This window comes from Castanea sativa, chromosome 5 (assembly GCF_040712315.1).
Source record: "Castanea sativa cultivar Marrone di Chiusa Pesio chromosome 5, ASM4071231v1".
In the NCBI taxonomy this organism is placed as follows: Eukaryota; Viridiplantae; Streptophyta; class Magnoliopsida; order Fagales; family Fagaceae; genus Castanea; species Castanea sativa.
Window position 1 is genome coordinate 32622087 of NC_134017.1, and position 18693 is coordinate 32640779.

Consider the following 18693-nt stretch of genomic DNA (forward strand, 5'->3'; position numbering starts at 1 on the left):
GGACTGTCCAGAAGTTACTCTTGAGCAGTGGAGTTTTCTAGAACAGATCTTTAGGACCACTGAGCTATCAGAGAGGACGTGGACTAAGTTGGTCACTTTAGACACTCTCTACTAGTACTGCGACGGTCCGAAACCCATAGCTACTACCCGCTATGATGCACAATTTTGAAAACGTAAGTCCATTGCCCAATGTATGTCTTTTCATTTTTTTAGTAGCCTCTCTGATTCTTACCCATCCATTCTTATGCAGAAATGGAAGATAGCAAGAGAAAAGCTTATATCAAGCAGCAAGCTGCTACTAAGAAAAAACAAGAAAGGCGCCTTCCTCCTAAGACGGGTTTGACTCATCTGTCTACCAAAAGGCAGCCGTCCAAAAAATTAGACCATCAGGTTAAAAAGCCTAAGGTGGTGACGAGGCTAGCTGCCTAGCAAACTTCTGGCCCGTTCAAGTTGCCAATTACGCTTAGCCCGGGGAAGGGTAAGGGCTTGATGGTTAGCCCAGACCCCGTCATGGAGAAACCACCCGCCCTTCTTTGCGAGGATTCTCAATATGCCCTTAAGCAAATCACATCTATTATCAAGGATGAGGATTACGAGGATCTGGGCAACCATGCTACTGAAACTATGGGGGAGACAGGTTTGTTCAACCTTGCACAGGTTTGTATCCGTCACAATACCTTTCCATCGTGTTTGTTTATTATTTTCCTGATCTCAGCTTGTGGTTGGTGCAGGGGGTCCTGATGATGAAAGGGTTGATGGAGCGCTACATTTCCCATGAGATGGCACTGAGTGTGTCCGTGCAAAGGCGAAAGCAATGGAGGAGGAGTTGACGGAGCTGAAGGCCTGGAAGGTCCGTCAGGATGAAAAGCTTAAGGCATCGGAGTAACTCCGGGGTGAGTTGGAGAGACAAGTTGAAGAGCTAGGAAAGGTTCTTGAGGATAAGAAGGATAGTCTTCGTCGGGCAAAGGTGGACGCTATACAAGAGTATCAAGATTTTGATGCTTTTCTAATTGAACTGGGCACCTCTTTCGCTAGTTTCGATGATTGCCTCCATCAAGTCAAGGCTTCCTTCCCAAACTTGAACCTTTCGCATATCACCATTGATCCAGAAGGCCAGACTCCTGCCCACCCTGTTGACTCTGAAGGACATGCGAGCTCTTTGGTGACGACCCCAGCGACGGCGATGCTCAAAAAGCTGATACAAAAAAGCCTGTTGAGGATTGCACCCATTAGTCCGACGTCCAAACACTTGAGGAAAATGAGGAGGAAACCCACGTTGCCCAACTGTAGTTATTTTTGTTTTTATTTCATTTTTTGTTCAGATTTGAAAATGCTTTAGAGAACAGTATCTTTGTTAATTTTAACCGTTGCCTATCATTTTGTAGGCTTTTATGTAGACGTCTCTTTATATTATTTTGATGATATGTTTTATAATATACTCGTCTACTTTGCGCTAGTCCTTGTGTGAACTTAGTTAATCTATTCATGGAGTGAATCCGTTCACCTTGCATGGTCCACCCCCTTTTGGGTAACCCGTCCACTTCTTGGTGGTTTTAGTAGCTGTAACTCATTCTTTCAAGATGATTCGTCCATTTTATGGATTTGGTGAATAAATTTCATCATTTTTTGGGATGATCCGTCTACTTTTTGGACTTAGTGATTAAAACTCATCCTCTTTGAATGATCTGTCCAGTTTATGGACTTAGTAAATATGTTTCATCCTTCTTAGGATGATCCGTCCAGTTCATGCACTTGGTGAATAGATTTCATCCCTCTTTGGGATGAGCCATTCACTTTATGGACTTAGTTTATGGACTTGGTGAATATGTTTCATCCTTCTTAGGATGATCAGTCCAATTCATGCACTTGGTGAATAGATTTCATCCTTCTTTGGGATGATTCGTTTATTTTATGGACTTAGTGATTAAAACTCATCTTCTTTGGATGATCAATCCAGTTTATGGACTTAGTGAATATGTTTCATCCTTATTAGGATGATCCGTCCAGTTCATGCACTTGGTGAATAAGATTCTGTAGAAAAACATTCAACGTGTTCTGAATAAACTCCTTTTATTATGATAAATATGCAAGTAAAATTTGTTCATGAAAAAATAAGAAAATCGCCCTTTGGGCTTCAAAAGTACTGTAGATAATAAAAACTAAAAGGGTTAAACTGAAAATGAGAAATGTCGTCGCCTGCGCCCTTATCTACTAGTAGTACTTCTTCAGGTGCTCTACGTTCCATGGATGTTGCAGCTTTTTTCTATCTAGTGTCTCGAGGTAGAGGTGCCCTTCCTATGCCATGATGCAATCCGGTACGATCCCTCCCAATTGGGTCCTAATTCCCCTGAAAGGGGTCTTTGGTGGCACTCGTTACTTTCCTTAGGACGAGGTCTCCTTCTTGGAAGTCCCTGTGTTTCACACAGGAGTTGTAGTGCCTGGCCATGAGGTTTTGATACCGTGCTAACCTTTGTTCAGCCGTCGCTCTGACTTCATCTACCATATTTAGTTGCAAGAGCATCACCTCATCATTCTTCTTCTCGTCATGGTTCACTAGTCTGTAGCTTGTGAGTCCTACCTTAACAGGGATGACCGCCTCACTGCCATACATAAGCCGAAATGTCGTCTCTCCTGTAGGTGTCCTTGCTGTCGTCCTGTATGCCCATAGTACACTTGGTAACTCTTTTGGCCAGATACCCTTTGCCCCCTCGAGCCGAGTTTTGATGATTTGTAGAAAGGATCGGTCCATGACCTCAACCTGTCTGTTGGCCTGAAGGTGTGCAAGCGACGAATAGTGGTTCTTAATCCCAAGCTGTGAGCAGAAGTCCCTGAACGTGTTGTTATCGAATTGTTTCCTGTTGTCTAAGACCATGACCCTAGGAATACCATACCTGCAAATGATGTTTCTCCATACAAAACTGAGTACATTCTTTTCTGTGATGGTAGCCAAGGCTTCGGCCTCTACCCATTTGGTGAAGTAGTCTATGTCGACTAGTAGGAATTCCAACTGCCCGACTGTTGTAGGAAACGGTCCCATGATATCCAACCCCCATTGAGTGAAAGGCCATGGGGCCATTATTGGGGTGAGTTCCTACATTAGTTGTCTAATAAAGTTTCCAAACCTCTAACACTTGTCACAAGTTCTCACGTATGTCTGCGCATTCTTCTGCATGGTGGGCCAATAGTACCCGGCCCTAATCAGCTTGTGAACTAAGGATTGCGATCCTGAGTGGTTCTTGCACACTCCTTCGTGGACCTCTCTTATGACATAGTCCGCTTCCTCGGGGATAAGGCACCTCAGGTACGGGCGGGAGAAACCTCTCTTGTACAAGACGTCTTTGATCAATTCAAATCGCACGGCGTAGAACCTTAACTTTCTTACGGCTTTTGTATCGTCAAGCAACACGTCATCCCTTAGGTAGGATATGATTGGTGTCTTCCAGTTATTCTCGGTACCTACCTCCTGCACATTGACGGTGTTTATTATTGGTGAGTCTTGAATAAAGAAGAGTACCTGACTGGGAAAAGGCATATGTTCCGTTGATGTCGCCTTGGCAAGACGGTCAGCTCGTTCGTTCTCCTCCCTTGGGATTTGAATGAATTTGGCATTGAGGCTACACATCCGATTCTTCACTTGTTCGAGGTACTACTTCATCCATTCACCTCTGCACCCGTAACCGCCACTAATTTGACTGGTGACCACTTGGGAATCGCAATGCACAGTTACGTCTGTGACCCCTACTGCTTGTGCAAGATCCAGTCCTGTTATCAGAGCTTCGTACTTGGCCTTATTGTTTGTTGTGGGGAAGTCAAGTCGAACTATGCACTCTACTTCGTCTCCTTTTAAGCTGCGGAGTACAACTCCAACCCCTTCTGCATGTTTATTTGAGGACTTGTCTGTGTGGATCATCCATTTGGGGCATCCTTCTGCACCCTGCTCATCCGGGTGGGTGAAATCAACAATGAAGTTAGCAATAACCTGTCCTTTAATTGTTGTACGTGGGTGATATTGTATGTCAAACTCATTCCGCTCAATCGACCATAGTGTTAGGATGTGTGCCCTTAAATCCTATTGTATGATGCTATGTATGACATTATGTATAACTTAATGTTGTGATTAATAAATTTATTTTATTATTATCTAAAATAATGGTAATATGAATATTTGGACATTATCATATAGTCCATGAGATGCATAGTATGTGATTTATGTGAAAAGTCACAGAAGATATAAATCACAAGTTCTTTGTAAACTCAGAATTTTAATTCGTAGCCAGTGATGAAATTGGGCATTTCATATGCGAAGACTATAACATATCAACTAAGATGATTTGTCTTGATCATGGAAGTGGAAACTTCTAGTTGATGTATTGATATGTTTTAAGATTTAAGACATTTTAAACTGGACCGCTGTGAGATTTATTATTCTCCCAACGATTGTTAAATGAATAATAAATCTCACGACTTTTGTTTACATGAACTCTTAATCCTTAGAGGACAATGGACTTGATCAAGAAATGTAGGTTGCTTTGATATATCAAGAGTGAAATCTAAAGTCACGATCAAAACCTCAGTATGTTGGGCAGCCATATTTAGTGTTGATGGAACATATATTCTCAAGATGGAATTCATAGTCTCTTAACGGAGATACAAAATATTCCCTTGAGATAAGTTTAATGGGTTTGGTTATTCAGAGTGTTAGGCCTAACCACTTCAGTAAGGAGTTACTAAAGTATATATTTATGAAATTGGATTTCATAAATATATGATGAATAACATAAAGGATTAAACCGTGTACTCAAGGATTAAGATGTAGTAATTTATAAAGTGGCAGTTTACATTCATAACTTTGTATTACTACGAATATTTTATGAAGGGGTTGCATGTACAATAAAGTCTTGGGATATAATTTATAAATAAGGCCTAGAGTGCAACTATATTTATATAGTAGTATTAATTATAGTTAGTGGTAACTTTGGACTTGTCAAGAGTTGACAGAAAAGCCCAAGGCCCATTGGAGCTAGTGTCTTATTGGTCTTTTGGTCCCACTCCAAGCCACACACTAAAGCCCAATTGGAAAGGCCTAAAAAGCTAGCCCAATTCGATAATCAATTAGATACAAAGGGAGAAACATACAAAATTTCATGTGTGTGTGACATTATTGTGAAACGGTGTGTGTGTGAGTGTGAGACACTCTTTTATTGTCCCTTTGAAAACTAATTGAGAGACCACACTTCTTGGGCATAAAGTGGAATTAGAGTGAAGATTAAAAGTGTTCTTGAGTACTTCTGATCTCTTGTTTTGAATTTCACCGTATTAAGGTACGCTCTCTTGATCTTGAATTCTGAAATTTACATAGTACATGTTATCAATTGCGAATGAAGTAAATCCATTAATTTCTTTGCTGCGAATGCTTTGTATGAGATACAAACATGTTTTTGACCAACACATAGCGCCATCCGTCCAACCGCTTCTGGACTGCTCATTGCTCTCTACAATGGCTTCTCTATTAAAATAACTACAGTGTGGGCATGAAAGTACAGTTTGAGCTTACATGCTACGGTTACCAACGCAAAGACGAGCTTTTCCATAGGTAGGTACCTCTCTTCTACGCCTCGAAGTGCTTGGCTTGTGAAGTATATAGGTTTCTAGACCCCGTCCTTTTCCCTAACTAAGGTTGTACTAAAAGCGGCTAAGGAGACGGCTAAGTAGAGGAACAACTCCTTTCCTGGTTTGGATGGGCTTAGCAAAGGTGGAGAAGAAAGGTATGCCTTCAGTTCTTTCAATGTGTGTTGACATTTGGTCGTCCACTCAAAAGCCTTTTTTAAACGTTAGGGATCCTTCATTTTTTATCTACATGAGCACTTGATCGATGGGGATGTTTGGTAGGGTGAAATTCACGAATCTTCCCGTGGGGGGCTTGAAGCGTCTATCTTCTCGCTTGTCTCCCGTCTTTGTGGCTTCTGTCCCCTTTCCTGTCGTGCTTCTTCTAGTCTTTCTCTCTTCTTGGGCTTCTCCTCCCGCGTAAGTAACGCGTCATCTGCATTCATGTATTTGGTAGCGTTGTAAAGTACATTAAACATGGTCTTCGAGTCGTTCTTATAAAGGGAAAACAAAAACTTCCTTCTGTAACCCATTGGTGAATGTGGCCACGAGTATCTTGTCGTCAGTTTCATCAATCGAGATGGCCTCTTTGTTGAAGCGGGTGATGTAAGACCTTAGCATCTCATCCTCCCGTTGCTTGATGTTCATCAGGCACACAGTCGACTTCTTGTACCTGTGCCCCCCATAAAGTGCGAGGTGAACTGGACGCCCAGCTCCTTGAAGGTACTGATGGAGTTCAGGGTTAGCCTGCTGAACCAAACTCTTGCAGGTTCCCTCAATGTAGTGGGAAAAGCCCTGCACATGATCTCGTTTGCTACACCTTGCAGGTGCATTAGGGTTTTAAAGGTCTCCAAGTGGTTCAAAGGATCCCTTGACCCGTCGTAGGCTTCTACTTGCGGCATACAGAATTTTGGTGGGAGAGGGAATGAAGTAACATGTGCAGTGAAAGGTGAATCCGTCCGGTGCACCAGTTCGTCGAGATCACTTGATACTTGTCCCTTGAGGGCATTCATCATTAGGTCCATTTGTTCTCTCATCATCTGCATATCTGGGACCAGGTTTGGGGGGGCGATATTTATGGCCGTTGGCCTACTTATAGCGTTATTGCCTTCTGGTCCTTCCTTATCTTGTCTATCGTTAGTGCGCGAAAGGTTATTGCCCTCTTGCTCCTCTTCTTGATTTTGGGGCTCGGCGTCCCTTTGGCACAGCTGCTTTTCTAATTCATGGTTTTGCCTGGTAAGGCGCTCAATGGCTGTAGCGAGAGTCTGGACCTGTCTTCCAAGGGTCGCGGTACGGGGTTTGTCTCCTTGGTTGTTGGTGGTGGTTGCCATCGAGCGAGTAAGCACCATGCAACTTTTTGTCCAAGAACCAGTTGTATGGCTTTTCCTAGCTTTCCTACAGACAGCGCCAGCTGATGATGCTGAAAATCGTCCGTAAGCTGCACAGTCCTGACGTGTCCAGAACAATACCTGCACAACACCAAAAAAGAAGTCCTCAAGAGAGTACCGGTGTGGTACCGGTCAAATACCCTCCGAAGGTTAAGTCAGAAAACTGTCACCAATCTAAAATGCCAGAGCTAGGGGGAATTATGCGTACCTTGGTTTCTAAAGGTTCTAGATTTTTATAGTAGTGGGGAACCGATCTTGGTTTCTTGGAGAAGTGGAATATTTTCTTGCAGAGAAGATCCTCATAAATGTACGTATTTTATGGAAACCTTTCCATATAAAGGTTCTGTTGACTACGGTCAATCGTGGAGCACAAGTTATTTCCATTTAAAGTTCCTTGAGGACCAAATAAACCATGTAGGTGCCAGGTGGCTTTTGCCTCCATGCACCGTAGCACCCGTCCACACCATTATTTGTCTACTGTAGGTGATCCGTTCTCCATAGGTCATCTGTCTACCTATGATACGTGTTGTCGCGCCGCTTCATTTCTTCGTCCGTCAACCTAGTGTAGTTGCCTATGGTAGGTCTTGTAAAATCTAACCACCCATCTCAATTTTATCCCCTTTAATATATATATAGCCGAAACCTCTGAAACTCTCACAATTTTTCACGTTAGCAAAATATTTAAATAAAATTATCATTTTATTTAGTCCAAACTTAATAAGGAGTGAAACTCTATTTCTCTAACCAGTTCAACTTAAACTCAAACTCATCATTTTTTTTAAACAAAATTATTTTTATTTAGTCCAAACTTAACAATGAGTGAAGCTCTATTTTTTTGGCAAGTCCAACTTAAACTCAAACTCATCATTTTTTTAAAACAAAATTATTTTTGTTTAATCCAAACTTAACAAAGAGTAAAACTCTATCTCTTTATCAAATCCAACTTAAACTCAAACTCAAATGTTGATAACTTTTCTTTAATATTTTTTGGTCTTTCAGAAGTTTTAATATCTTAATTTTTGAGTTTTTTTTTGTACTGTCTGAAATTGTCTGACAAATTTTTTGTAAGCTATTGCACGTTCAAGCAATGACTTATTCCTCAATTTGAAACACAAATTGAAATTATACAAGAGTAAATCATACGATGGTGTAGTTTCTTAATCAATTTAAAATTTTATAAAATTATATTAATTTACCTCACAAATAGATAAGTTTCCGTGCATAGCACGGATTAGCAACTAGTTAATATAAAACTAGAGTATAATTGAAAGGACACTTAGCACGTAACTGGACTGCATTTAAAATCAGAAGACATTTTTAGCAACAAGCTATAATTTAAAATCCCAAATACAAAAAAGAAAAACAACCATACCAATGTTTCGGCCCAATTCATGTCTGAGTTACAAAGCCTGCTCAACTGTGGGTGAGAATGAGTTGATATATTAAAAGCCCAGCCCATGAAGACTGATCAAGTGGGTGTGGGTAAAACCGTAAAAGTACAGAATCTGTATGATTCTCAAGGGAAAAAGGGTGGAACTGGAAATGAGAGAGAGAGAGAAATGGGGATATTTGCAGCGACTGGGGTAATAGCGCCATTCCCGTTTTATTTCTGGCTATGGACAAATCCGCAGTCATGGGTTGAACTGTGTGGGAAGGGAAGAGACCCATCAAAGGTGATGGCAAGCGTGTCCCATTTGCTGAAGCTGGTTCAGTTTTTGTCACTTTTCTCAGTGTCTTACAACTATCTCTCTTGGCCTCCTCCTCTCTACTTCTGGCCTCTCTTCCTCTTTGGCCAGTTTCTCAACTTTAGGTCTGCTCTCTCTCTCTCTCTCTCTCTCTCTCTCTATATATATATATATATATATTTTTTTTTTTTGTGTGGTGATGTTCTGTTTTTTCATCTCTCTATTACATCCTAAACTTATGTATATATATGATATGGCATTGAGAAAAAAAAATGTTGTGACTATGTGTGGATCCATAAACCGTTGCTACCTGCAACCAACTCACAAAAAGGTTCCGAGCAAATGTTTGGGCTCTCACTGAATTGCCCATGTAATAGTTTTAGAATTGCGTCTATATATTTAGGCTCGGGGGAGGGTAAAGGGTAGATTTAAACTAGTGACCTCTGCATATATTTGATGCCTAATCTGGATAGAATAATGTGTTTGGACCTACATTAAGCTAAGTTCAAAGTTTTAATATAATGGTTACACAATACATGAGATGAATGAATACACAGACAATGACGGAGCCTAGAATTTATTTTTGGGACCAAATTAAAACTATGATGATTATCATTGTAGGAAATTTTGCCCTCCAAATTGCCTTCCAACCATAGTTGGTTTTCTCAGGAGCAAGTATTTGTATTCTTAATAGGGTGGCAATAAATTTTTTTCTTGAAGGATGGGGAATGAAGTGGGTTTCAAAGATGAAGCTTCCTTTAGCATAGGATTGCTATTATCTTTAGCTGAGCAGTACAAATGATTGGAGATTATAATAAGGGTGATTCATCCTTTAAAGGATTTGATTAAGCCGTGTATGTTTTGGGGTTGAGGCCTTGAGGGACCCCTTTCTAAATTTCGAAAGTGAATTTGCAACAGACAAAGAGACCGCTGAGGGCATTGGAACTGGCCTCCAGCTGTGTCAGATGACTTAGTCTTGAATCTAGATTCAAGTTAGGCTAAATAAATTTCTGATTGACAGAGAAGATAATGTTGAATGGCTGCCAGTTGCAAATAAGAATTCATGGGCAGCTGTCATATATCGACATCTGGGTTGATCCCAATTCTAGAATTTATTGTGGAAAGATTTCCCTTGAAGTTGAGATTTTTTTTTGTTGTTGATAAATAGCGATAGTTTATTAATCAAAATACCCAAGTACACTGGTGGTGTGAATGGGTATTGGGTAGAAGTACATCAATCTCTTAAATTACAATGATCAAGCATGTCTAAAAAATTAGAACATGGAATAGAATTAAAAAAAAGAACTCCAATCTAGAAAGAGTGGAGAAAGAAAGATTTAATCTCGAGAATAGACTGTTCTCTTCTCTCAAAGCATCTTGTGTTCTGTTGTCTCCAAATACACCATAAGACATAATGTGCCACAACCCTCCACAAATCTATATTTCGATGTTTATTGAAAGGAGATTGCCAAGCTGAAAATAAGTCTATAACACTTTGTGGCATAACTCATAGAAGACCAATCAAAGTCCACACAATAGTCCATAATTCAAAAGCAATGGGGACAATGAAGAAGAAGATGATTTGCTGATTCCCCACTCCTTTTACACATATAGCATCAATCCACAACTGTAACACCCTTATTCCATAAGTTATCAAGAGTCAAAATGTTTTCTAAGGCGGTAGTCTATGAGAAGAAAGCAACCCTAGGAGGGATCTTTGAACTCCACACAGGTTTCGAAAGAAAAAGATTGCTAGGAGTTGAGGGAAGGGAGCAATGGTATTCACGCACTTTAAAATCCTTATTCTTTACCGGCTTCCAACAAAGTTTGTCATCTCCATTAAGAGGTATAGAATAAATTATTTGCAAAAATGCAGTTAAAGATTCCAACTCCCAATTTTGGACAGCCCTAGAAAATTGTAGATCCCAAAATAGTCTCTGTTTAGGAAAGTGCGTGACTTCTGCAATTTAAGACTCCTTATTACAACTAATGCTATAGAGTTCTGGAAAGACCTCTCAAAGTGTACAACCCTCACACCACAAATCATGCCAAAATTGAACTCTATTACCAGCACCAACCTTGATGAATTTAGGAAAATTTGGCCAGTCTTGTCCTATGTTGCATGGACACACTATTTGGCCAGTCTTGTCCAAAAACTTACACCATAAGCTTCTTTGTCCACCAGCCACCCCAATCATTCCCATATTTAATCTCAATAGCCTACCTCCAAAGGTGAGTTTGTCTCTGTTCCATACCTCCACAACCATTTCCCAAACAAAGTTTGATGGAATATTCTGAAATTCTGATCACCCAATCCACCAAACTTCATTTGAAGTAGAGATTATTCAAGCCATTAGGCAGGAAGTTAGATATATGTTGTAATTTTGTAAGAATGTAAAAGATACTATCAAAATTAGGTCTTTGTGTAACTTGCAGAGGATTCCTTTCAATGTCTTTGGTTAATAGGTTAGTTTGGTTTACTTTGTTGTTTGGACGGTGGTTTGGAGCTTGCTGCCTGTTGGTAAAATTGTTGTTTGTTGGATAAAATTTTAGCATATGTCATTGAAAATGATGTCTGTAACTGGTATTTGATTATCTTCTTTGGCTCAGAAGTAGCAGCATGTCATTTGTTTCATATGATGATATCATGGCACGTGTTTTTTGGTTTTAGGAACTGGTAGAATGAGTTTGCTGAATGGGAAGCGTGTTTAAAATGTTGCAATAATCTTAACAGATATGACCAAGAAGTGTACTTGACTCAGGTCGACTCCATATTTTTATCTGGCTACTGTTTTTTGTTGGAAATTGAGCTTTGTATAAAATGCATTGACTGTGACGCTTAACTTGTCGTACCCACAAGCAAAAACTAGACATGAAAACCAAACCAAGGGGTTGTTAGATCATGCGTTCATGTATAATACTTTTTTATTGTCGCTTTCACCATAGCAGTGCACACTATTGAGGAGCCGGAGCATACATGACACCTATAGTTTAGAAACTCACACCCCACAAAAGCAAAACGAAATTATAAAAAAAAAAAGAAAAAAAAAAAGATCAATGCTTTGTCTTAATATATAAACGGGATTTACAATGCTTCTCATATGTGTACTAAAACTCTCAAATCACAGGGTGTATCAATTGCTTGGTGAATCTGGAACATACTATGGAGTACGTTTTGGAAAGAACATTTCCTGGGTGACAGAATTCCCTTTTGGGGTTATTAGAGATCCTCAGTACGTAGGAAGCATTATGAGTCTTCTTGCGTGTCTTTCTTGGGTGCCTTTTCAATACATTCTTCTTTGGTCACTGGGCTATGTTTTCATGGTTTATGTGGAATCGAAGGAAGATCCAGCTACTCGTGCGAAGCTAATCTCATGATTGCAACAATTGCAACATTACTAGCGAAGCAATCATGGAAGAATTAACCGTACCTCGGATTATGTAGACTTTTTTTTTCAGTCTTTCTTTTTGTTATGAAATTAATTAATTTATCTTGCATAATTGATTGGTACATTGTGAGGTTTCTCGTTCCTATAGTTCCTATAGTTATCTCCCGGATTAAATGAGTTTTGAGATGCCATAAAACATCAGAGCGTTCACATCCCGTATTTAAAAAAAAAAAAAAAAAATCTATTTTACCATCTTAAAAGTTATTTTATCATTTACACCATATCATTTTACAACACACCTAATATTCTAAACTCTATTTTTTCCTAGTTTATTTAAATATTCTTTTTTTTTTTTTTACGATTTTTCTCTCTTTTCCTTTTCCTCTTTCTCCCTCTACCTCTGGCACCGGCCACAACAAATGCCACCACCATGCCACCCACCAACACACTGTCACCCTCACATATCCCAGCATCACCCACCAAACCATCAAATCCAAACCAAAACCGAAACCACATTAAAAAAAAAAAAAAAAAACCATTAAACCATCAGTTCAAACCAAACCACATATATCCCAGCAAACCCATTTAAAAATAATCACCATCGAAGCTATCGACCAACCAATCAACCATCACAATGGCTCTTTTGGGTTCTCTCTCTCTCTCTCTCTCTCTCTCTCTCTCTCTTTATCTCATTGTTTTCTTTATTTTTCTATTCAAAGCTCTCTTTTTGGTATGTGTCTTTGGAGATTTGGGTTTAGGTTTTCAAGGAGGGGTTTTTGTTGGGTATGGTCGAATGGTGTTTGTGTTTACTGATCCACCCACCAATCAACAAATCCACCTATTCAAACCCACCGATCGACCGATCCAAACTCACGCCACCACGATCTCCGAGCTCTGCCAATCCCAAATCCAAAATCTAGCTCCAGCGCAAGCTTTGAATGAAAGAGTGAGAGAGATGTGAGAGATGGAGTGAGGAAGGAGGAGTTATGAGAGACATAAAGAGAGGAAGTGAGAGTCGGAATGAGAGAAAACAAAGGAGGAAATAAAAAAAAATGTAATATTTTCGTTTATAATTGTGCTACAATGCAATTATATATTGGTGATGGCATTGTAGCACAATTGCAAATTTTTTGCAATTGTAAGATTTTGCAAGACTGGGTAATGCTCTATTTTTATGCGTTAAAGCTAAAATATACCAACATATGACATATAGAAGACCGGATGTGAATGCTCTTGTGCAACAACTAGGAAATCTAAATAGTGGTTCTCTAGAGCCCAAGATCAATAAATGCAACGGGTTTTAAATTTGAGCAAATTATAATATACCCACCTGTGGTTTGACCGAAATTTAAGTTGTCTACCTATGGTTTGAAATTTAACACTTTACCCACTTAAGATTTGATCTAAATTTAAATTGTCTACTTTTGGTTTGAGATCCCATGATACATGGGTTCTGCTAGGTTTTTTTTATTTATTTTTTTTATCTTATTATATCTTGTATAAAAAAAAAAAAAAAGCAAAATTACATATTTAGCCATGTTTTTAACATAAATGTGTTAAGGAACTCTAACTGAACTTACTTCAAGTGGGTAAAGTATCAAATTTTAAACTATAAGTAGGCTACTTAAATTTCGATCAAACTACATGTGAGTAAATTATAATATACCCTTTAAATTCATTTGAGCAAAATAATCCCTAGAGGGCTTACAATGTGTTCGGATGGAGAGAAGAGTTGTGTTCGGATGGAGAGAAGAGTAGAGACTCGAGGGGAAATTGTTACCCTTTCTCATTGTTTGGTTGTTTAAAAATTAAGTAGAAAAAGAAGAGGTGACGGCAATGGTCATATCAATTTACAATTATGTATTAACTTTATGGAAATAGATGTAAAATCATTAAGGTAAAATTGATTTTTTTTTTAATATATTTTTTTAATATTGAATGTTAACAGTCCAGAAAGAATAACAAGCTAGAAAACAAAACAATAAACATGGAAAATATGACTCCCTTTATATATGGGAATTAATATAGCTCAAGTCTGGATGAAACCAAAAATTATGCATAGGCTCCTTGGATGCTAATTTGGCATTGTTGTAGTAGGTGGTGTTCAAAATACTGGTAGGTAGACTTGATTGTTAGCTTCACTCCCTATTGAGAAAGAGACTTCGATTTAGCATTTGAGGTGCTCTCATGCTCTTGTGCACGTAGACCCAGTTTAGGTCTTGCAGAGTTTCCTTGCAAGAGTTTTAGTGGTCTCCATTTTGGTGAGGCCTAGTAACCATAGGTACATGGCAGACGATTTGGAAACGTTATGGAAGAGGTTAACCCTCACCAAGGAAGAGGACAAGAGGATAAAACTGGGAAGCAGTAATACAAAGGCAGCAAAAGAAATCGGAAAGAGCTTTATGGTTATGAAAGTTTTAACACAAAGGAGCATCAATCTTGAAGCTCTAAGTAAGAATATTAGGATGTTGTGGAAACCTAGCAAGGGGATTCAGGTCTCTGAGATAGAGGAGGACTTGTTCCTTGTGGAGTTTGGGGATGGGAGAGACAAAAAGAAAGTTTTAGACATGTGCCTGTGGAGCTATGAGAAGCAACTCATCCTTCTCCAAGACTTTGAAGATGAACAATTCCTAAAAGGAAATTTCCCTAAGGTGGACTCCGTTTTGGGTCCAAATCCTTAACCTCCCTTTCAAGAGTAGAACAAAGGAGATAGGATGGTCCATTGGGTCCAAGTTAGGCAAGGTATTAGATGTCGATGTTCTGGAAATGGGAGTCCAATTGGGGAAATACCTCTGGGTTAGAGTCCAGATAGACGCTACGGAGAAACTTGTTCTAGGAAAGAAGGTCACGATTGAAGGAGGGGAAAGAAGATGGGTTAGCTTCAAGTACAAGCGGCTCCAAAATTTCTGCTACAAATGTGGCTTGTTGAACCACGGCGTAAAGGACTGCCTTGACACTCTTGAGAAAGATAAACAAGAAGCAATTGAGAACCTCCAATATAGGGCATGGCTGAGAAGAGAGCTTGCAAAGAAGCTCAGAAAGGAGCCAATCAAGAATGGGCCCTCTATTAGTCGGGAACCCGAAAAAGAGACTGTGAGAAGTGATGTGGAAGCACCAGTGGTGGCAACCCAGGTCCCGAGGATAGAGAATAGGGTAGGTGAAAAACCCAGGTCAAACCTGCCACTTTTGGGGGAGGGAAACATGGCGAATGAGAAAACGGTTTCAGAAGCATCGGGACAGGCCCTAAGGGCTTATTAGGAAGAAGGAAAGGTTAGTAGTGGAAGTAAAAGAACAGAGGATAGTCTTCCTATAATACGGAAGGAAAACTTGGAGGCATCTATGAAACATAATGGGGCTGAGGAAGTTATGCAGTGGGAGAAAGTGACCTAACAGGAGGTGGACCCCAGGTTTGATTTCATTCTAGCGCTAACCTCACTTGAGGATATTACCATGTGAAGTCGAGACCTTGATAACACCAAAATAGGCCCAATGGCCATGAGTTATGTCCAAGAGGTGGGATGGTCGCTGAAAAATTGGGCCCGAAGAGCGGCCACTAGAAAAGATTGGCTAGAACCACAAAACCAAAGAACAAGGATACAGACCTCAGCCCAATCAATCAGAAAAGGGAAGGCCCAACCCTCTTATCTGAACTAGACCCAAACATCATTGACCTGAAGCGAAGAAAGGGCAAGAAACAAACAAGTAATAACCTAGATAGGGAAAACTCAAAGGATGGTGGTGAGACAATGGCTGCGATGCAGCATTGCCGAGCCCAATGAGCATCTTGGCGTGGAACTGCTAGGATCTTAAATCTCCCTCGACGGTTTGGATCCTCACCAATGAGGTGAAATCAAAAGTTTCGATTCTTGTCTTCCTTATGAAGACAAAAGCAAGCACAAATTGCATGAAAGGACTCCAAAATAAGCTTGACTTCACATAAGGGATTTCGGTCTCCAATGACGACAGAAGTGGTGGATTAGTGCTTCTATGGTAGGAAGGCACTGATGTGAGAAGCTGGGCTAGATGGATCGTAAGGCCAAATAGATGGAAGATTTTAGGAACTGCTTGCACTGATGTGGACTGTATGATTTGGGTTTCATGGGCCAGAAGTACACTTGGTGCAACAAACGTCTAGGAGAGCAATGAACACTCATTAGATTGGATAGAGTGGTTGCGAATGAGAGACGGATAGAGGAGTACCTAAAAGCCAAAGTCCACCATGTTTTGATGTTAGTGTCTAATCACTGTTTACTGGCTTTATTCTTGAGGAAACCCAGGAAGGCAAAGCCAAAGAAAATAAGGTTTTTCTTTGAAGCCATGTTGACTGGAGACAACAAATGCAAAGAAGTGATTGAAGCTGCCTGGGACCCAATGAGAGCTGATCCTAATTTCCAAATACAAGACAGAATCAAGAACTGCCAATCCCAGTTGTAGAGGTGGAATCAAAATGGATTTGGCAATGTCAACAAGGTTCTTAAACAGAAGAAAAATCACCTCCAACAACTTGAATCCTTAAGCTTACTTCACGAATCAGCTAAAAAGATCCAATCTCTAAAGAAAGAAATCAATGAAACACTAATCAGGGAGGAGATGATGTGGAATCAGAGGTCAAGGACACTTTCAAGAAAGGCTTGAAAGGCATACGATAGAGTAGAATGGCCATATAGAGTGCAATTATATTTATATAGTGGTATTAAATATAATTAATGGTAACTTTGGACTTGTCAAGAGTTGACAGAAAAGCTTAAGGCCCATTGGAGCTAGTGTCTTATTAGTCCATTTTGGTCTCACTCCAAGCCACACACTAAAGCCCAATTGAAAATGCTCAATAGGCCAGCCCAATTAGATAATCGGTTAGTTATAAAGGGAGAAACATACATAATTTTTTTATAATAAAAAGAATAAGAGAGATACACCATTGTGAAGTGGTGTGTATATGTGGTTAGAAGCCACTCGATTATTCTCCCTTGGAAACTGATTGAGAGACCACACTTCTTGGGCATAAAGTGGAACTGGAGTGAAGACTAAAAGTATTCCCAAGTACTTCTAATCTTTTGTTTTGAATTTCACCACACCAAAGTACGCTATTTTGTTTTTAAATTTTGAAATTTATATAGTGCATGTTGTCAATCATGGATGAAATAGATCTATGTTTGTTGCTTCCGCTGTGTGTTTTGTATGAGATACAAAACTAGATTTTCCAACACCTAGTCTCCCTCATGATTCATTGATTTGGGCCTGGACCCAAAACGGTTGCTTCTTTGCTAGGAGTGCATAATCAGATGGATTAAAGAATGACACAGACGATGGAGAGGGAAATTCAAACAACTCAAAGATGGCAAATTTGTGGAAGGCCATATGGAGGCTAAATTGCCCAAACAAAATCAAGCATTTTTTTTGAAAGGCCTGTCGGGACATACTTCCCACAAATTATCACCTCAAGATCAAAAAGGGGACCACTGATGACAACTGCATTCTATGTGGAAAGTGTGAATCATCAGGACATATTCTTTGGGACTGCAAGTTGGCATTGGAGGTTTGGAAAGAGTCCAACTTAACCCTCCCAGATTTCCCCAGCCCTCAGAAGGAGTTCATTGACTTTGTCTAGAAGTTGTGGGAAGACCAACAAACAGTAGATTGGGAGCTCTTTGCCATCACAACTTGGAGCTTATGGAAGAACAAAAACTCGGTTAAGCATGAAGGAAGATGCAAACAAGCCAAACTAATTGCAAGAGATGCCGTGAGTCTAGCTAAAGAATTCTGATAGAACCACCCCCCCCTCCGGCCCCAAGACAAACCTCCATTCCAGAAAATTCTCATTGGAAGCCCCCTTGCCAAGGTTGGTATAAGGTAAATGTGGATGGGGCAGTGTTTAGCTGAACTGCTGTGGTGTTGGATTGGTTATTAGAAATGAAAAGGGGCAGATAATGGGGGCAATGAGCAAAAGAATTGACCTTCCTCTGGGGGCATTAGAAGTGGAAGCGAAGGCAGCCAAGGAGGGTGTTCGTCTAGCTAGAGATCTTGGCCTAAGCCCATTTATTATTGAAGGAGACGCCCAAATTGTGATGAATGCCATTTCCAGCCCTGATCTGCCCTCAAGCTCCATCAAGAAAGTGATTGAAGGAATTAAATTCTGGCTCCAGCAAAGCAGCACCTGGAAATCAAGCTATGTGAGGAGGTTCTGTAACTTAGCAGCTCACCTTTTGGCTAGGCATGCAAAACTTTTGTCTGAGGATGTTATCTGGGTGGAGAACACTCCGCGGATGATAGATTATCAAATCCTATCCCTATTAATGAAAGTTTCGAACAGTTTGAATATCAAAAAAGAAAAAGAAAGAAAAAAAAAGAAAGGGACTTCTAGTCAGTGAGCAGGACGCGTTCTCTCCAATTAGTTCCTCTCGTGCCTCTCTATATTTTTTCTGTGCTCTTGCTGTTGGTTAGCACAATTAATTTGCTGAATCCCCGCTCCTTTGCTCTCATGACAGCTACCACAATGGCCTCTTGACCTGCTAGGGGGTGGAATTTGCATTCAGCTATTGCAACATTCAAATAGTTTTGACTCCAATATTTTTGGCCTCAAAAGTATATCCACTCCTTCTATACTTCCTGTCCCTGATTCTTGCTGTC

At 40.0% G+C, this 18693-nt stretch overlaps 1 protein-coding gene across 1 annotated transcript; it reads left to right on the forward strand.

The window, feature by feature from the left end:
* The first annotated feature begins 8508 nt into the window (after positions 1-8508).
* LOC142633650 (phosphatidyl-N-methylethanolamine N-methyltransferase) lies at positions 8509-12213 on the forward strand. The gene is made up of 2 exons (XM_075807890.1): positions 8509-8802; positions 11806-12213. Exons 1-2 carry the CDS (start codon positions 8552-8554, stop codon positions 12053-12055), a joined length of 501 nt encoding a protein of 166 aa, XP_075664005.1. The 5' UTR covers positions 8509-8551; the 3' UTR covers positions 12056-12213.
* Positions 12214-18693: the final 6480 nt, after the last annotated feature.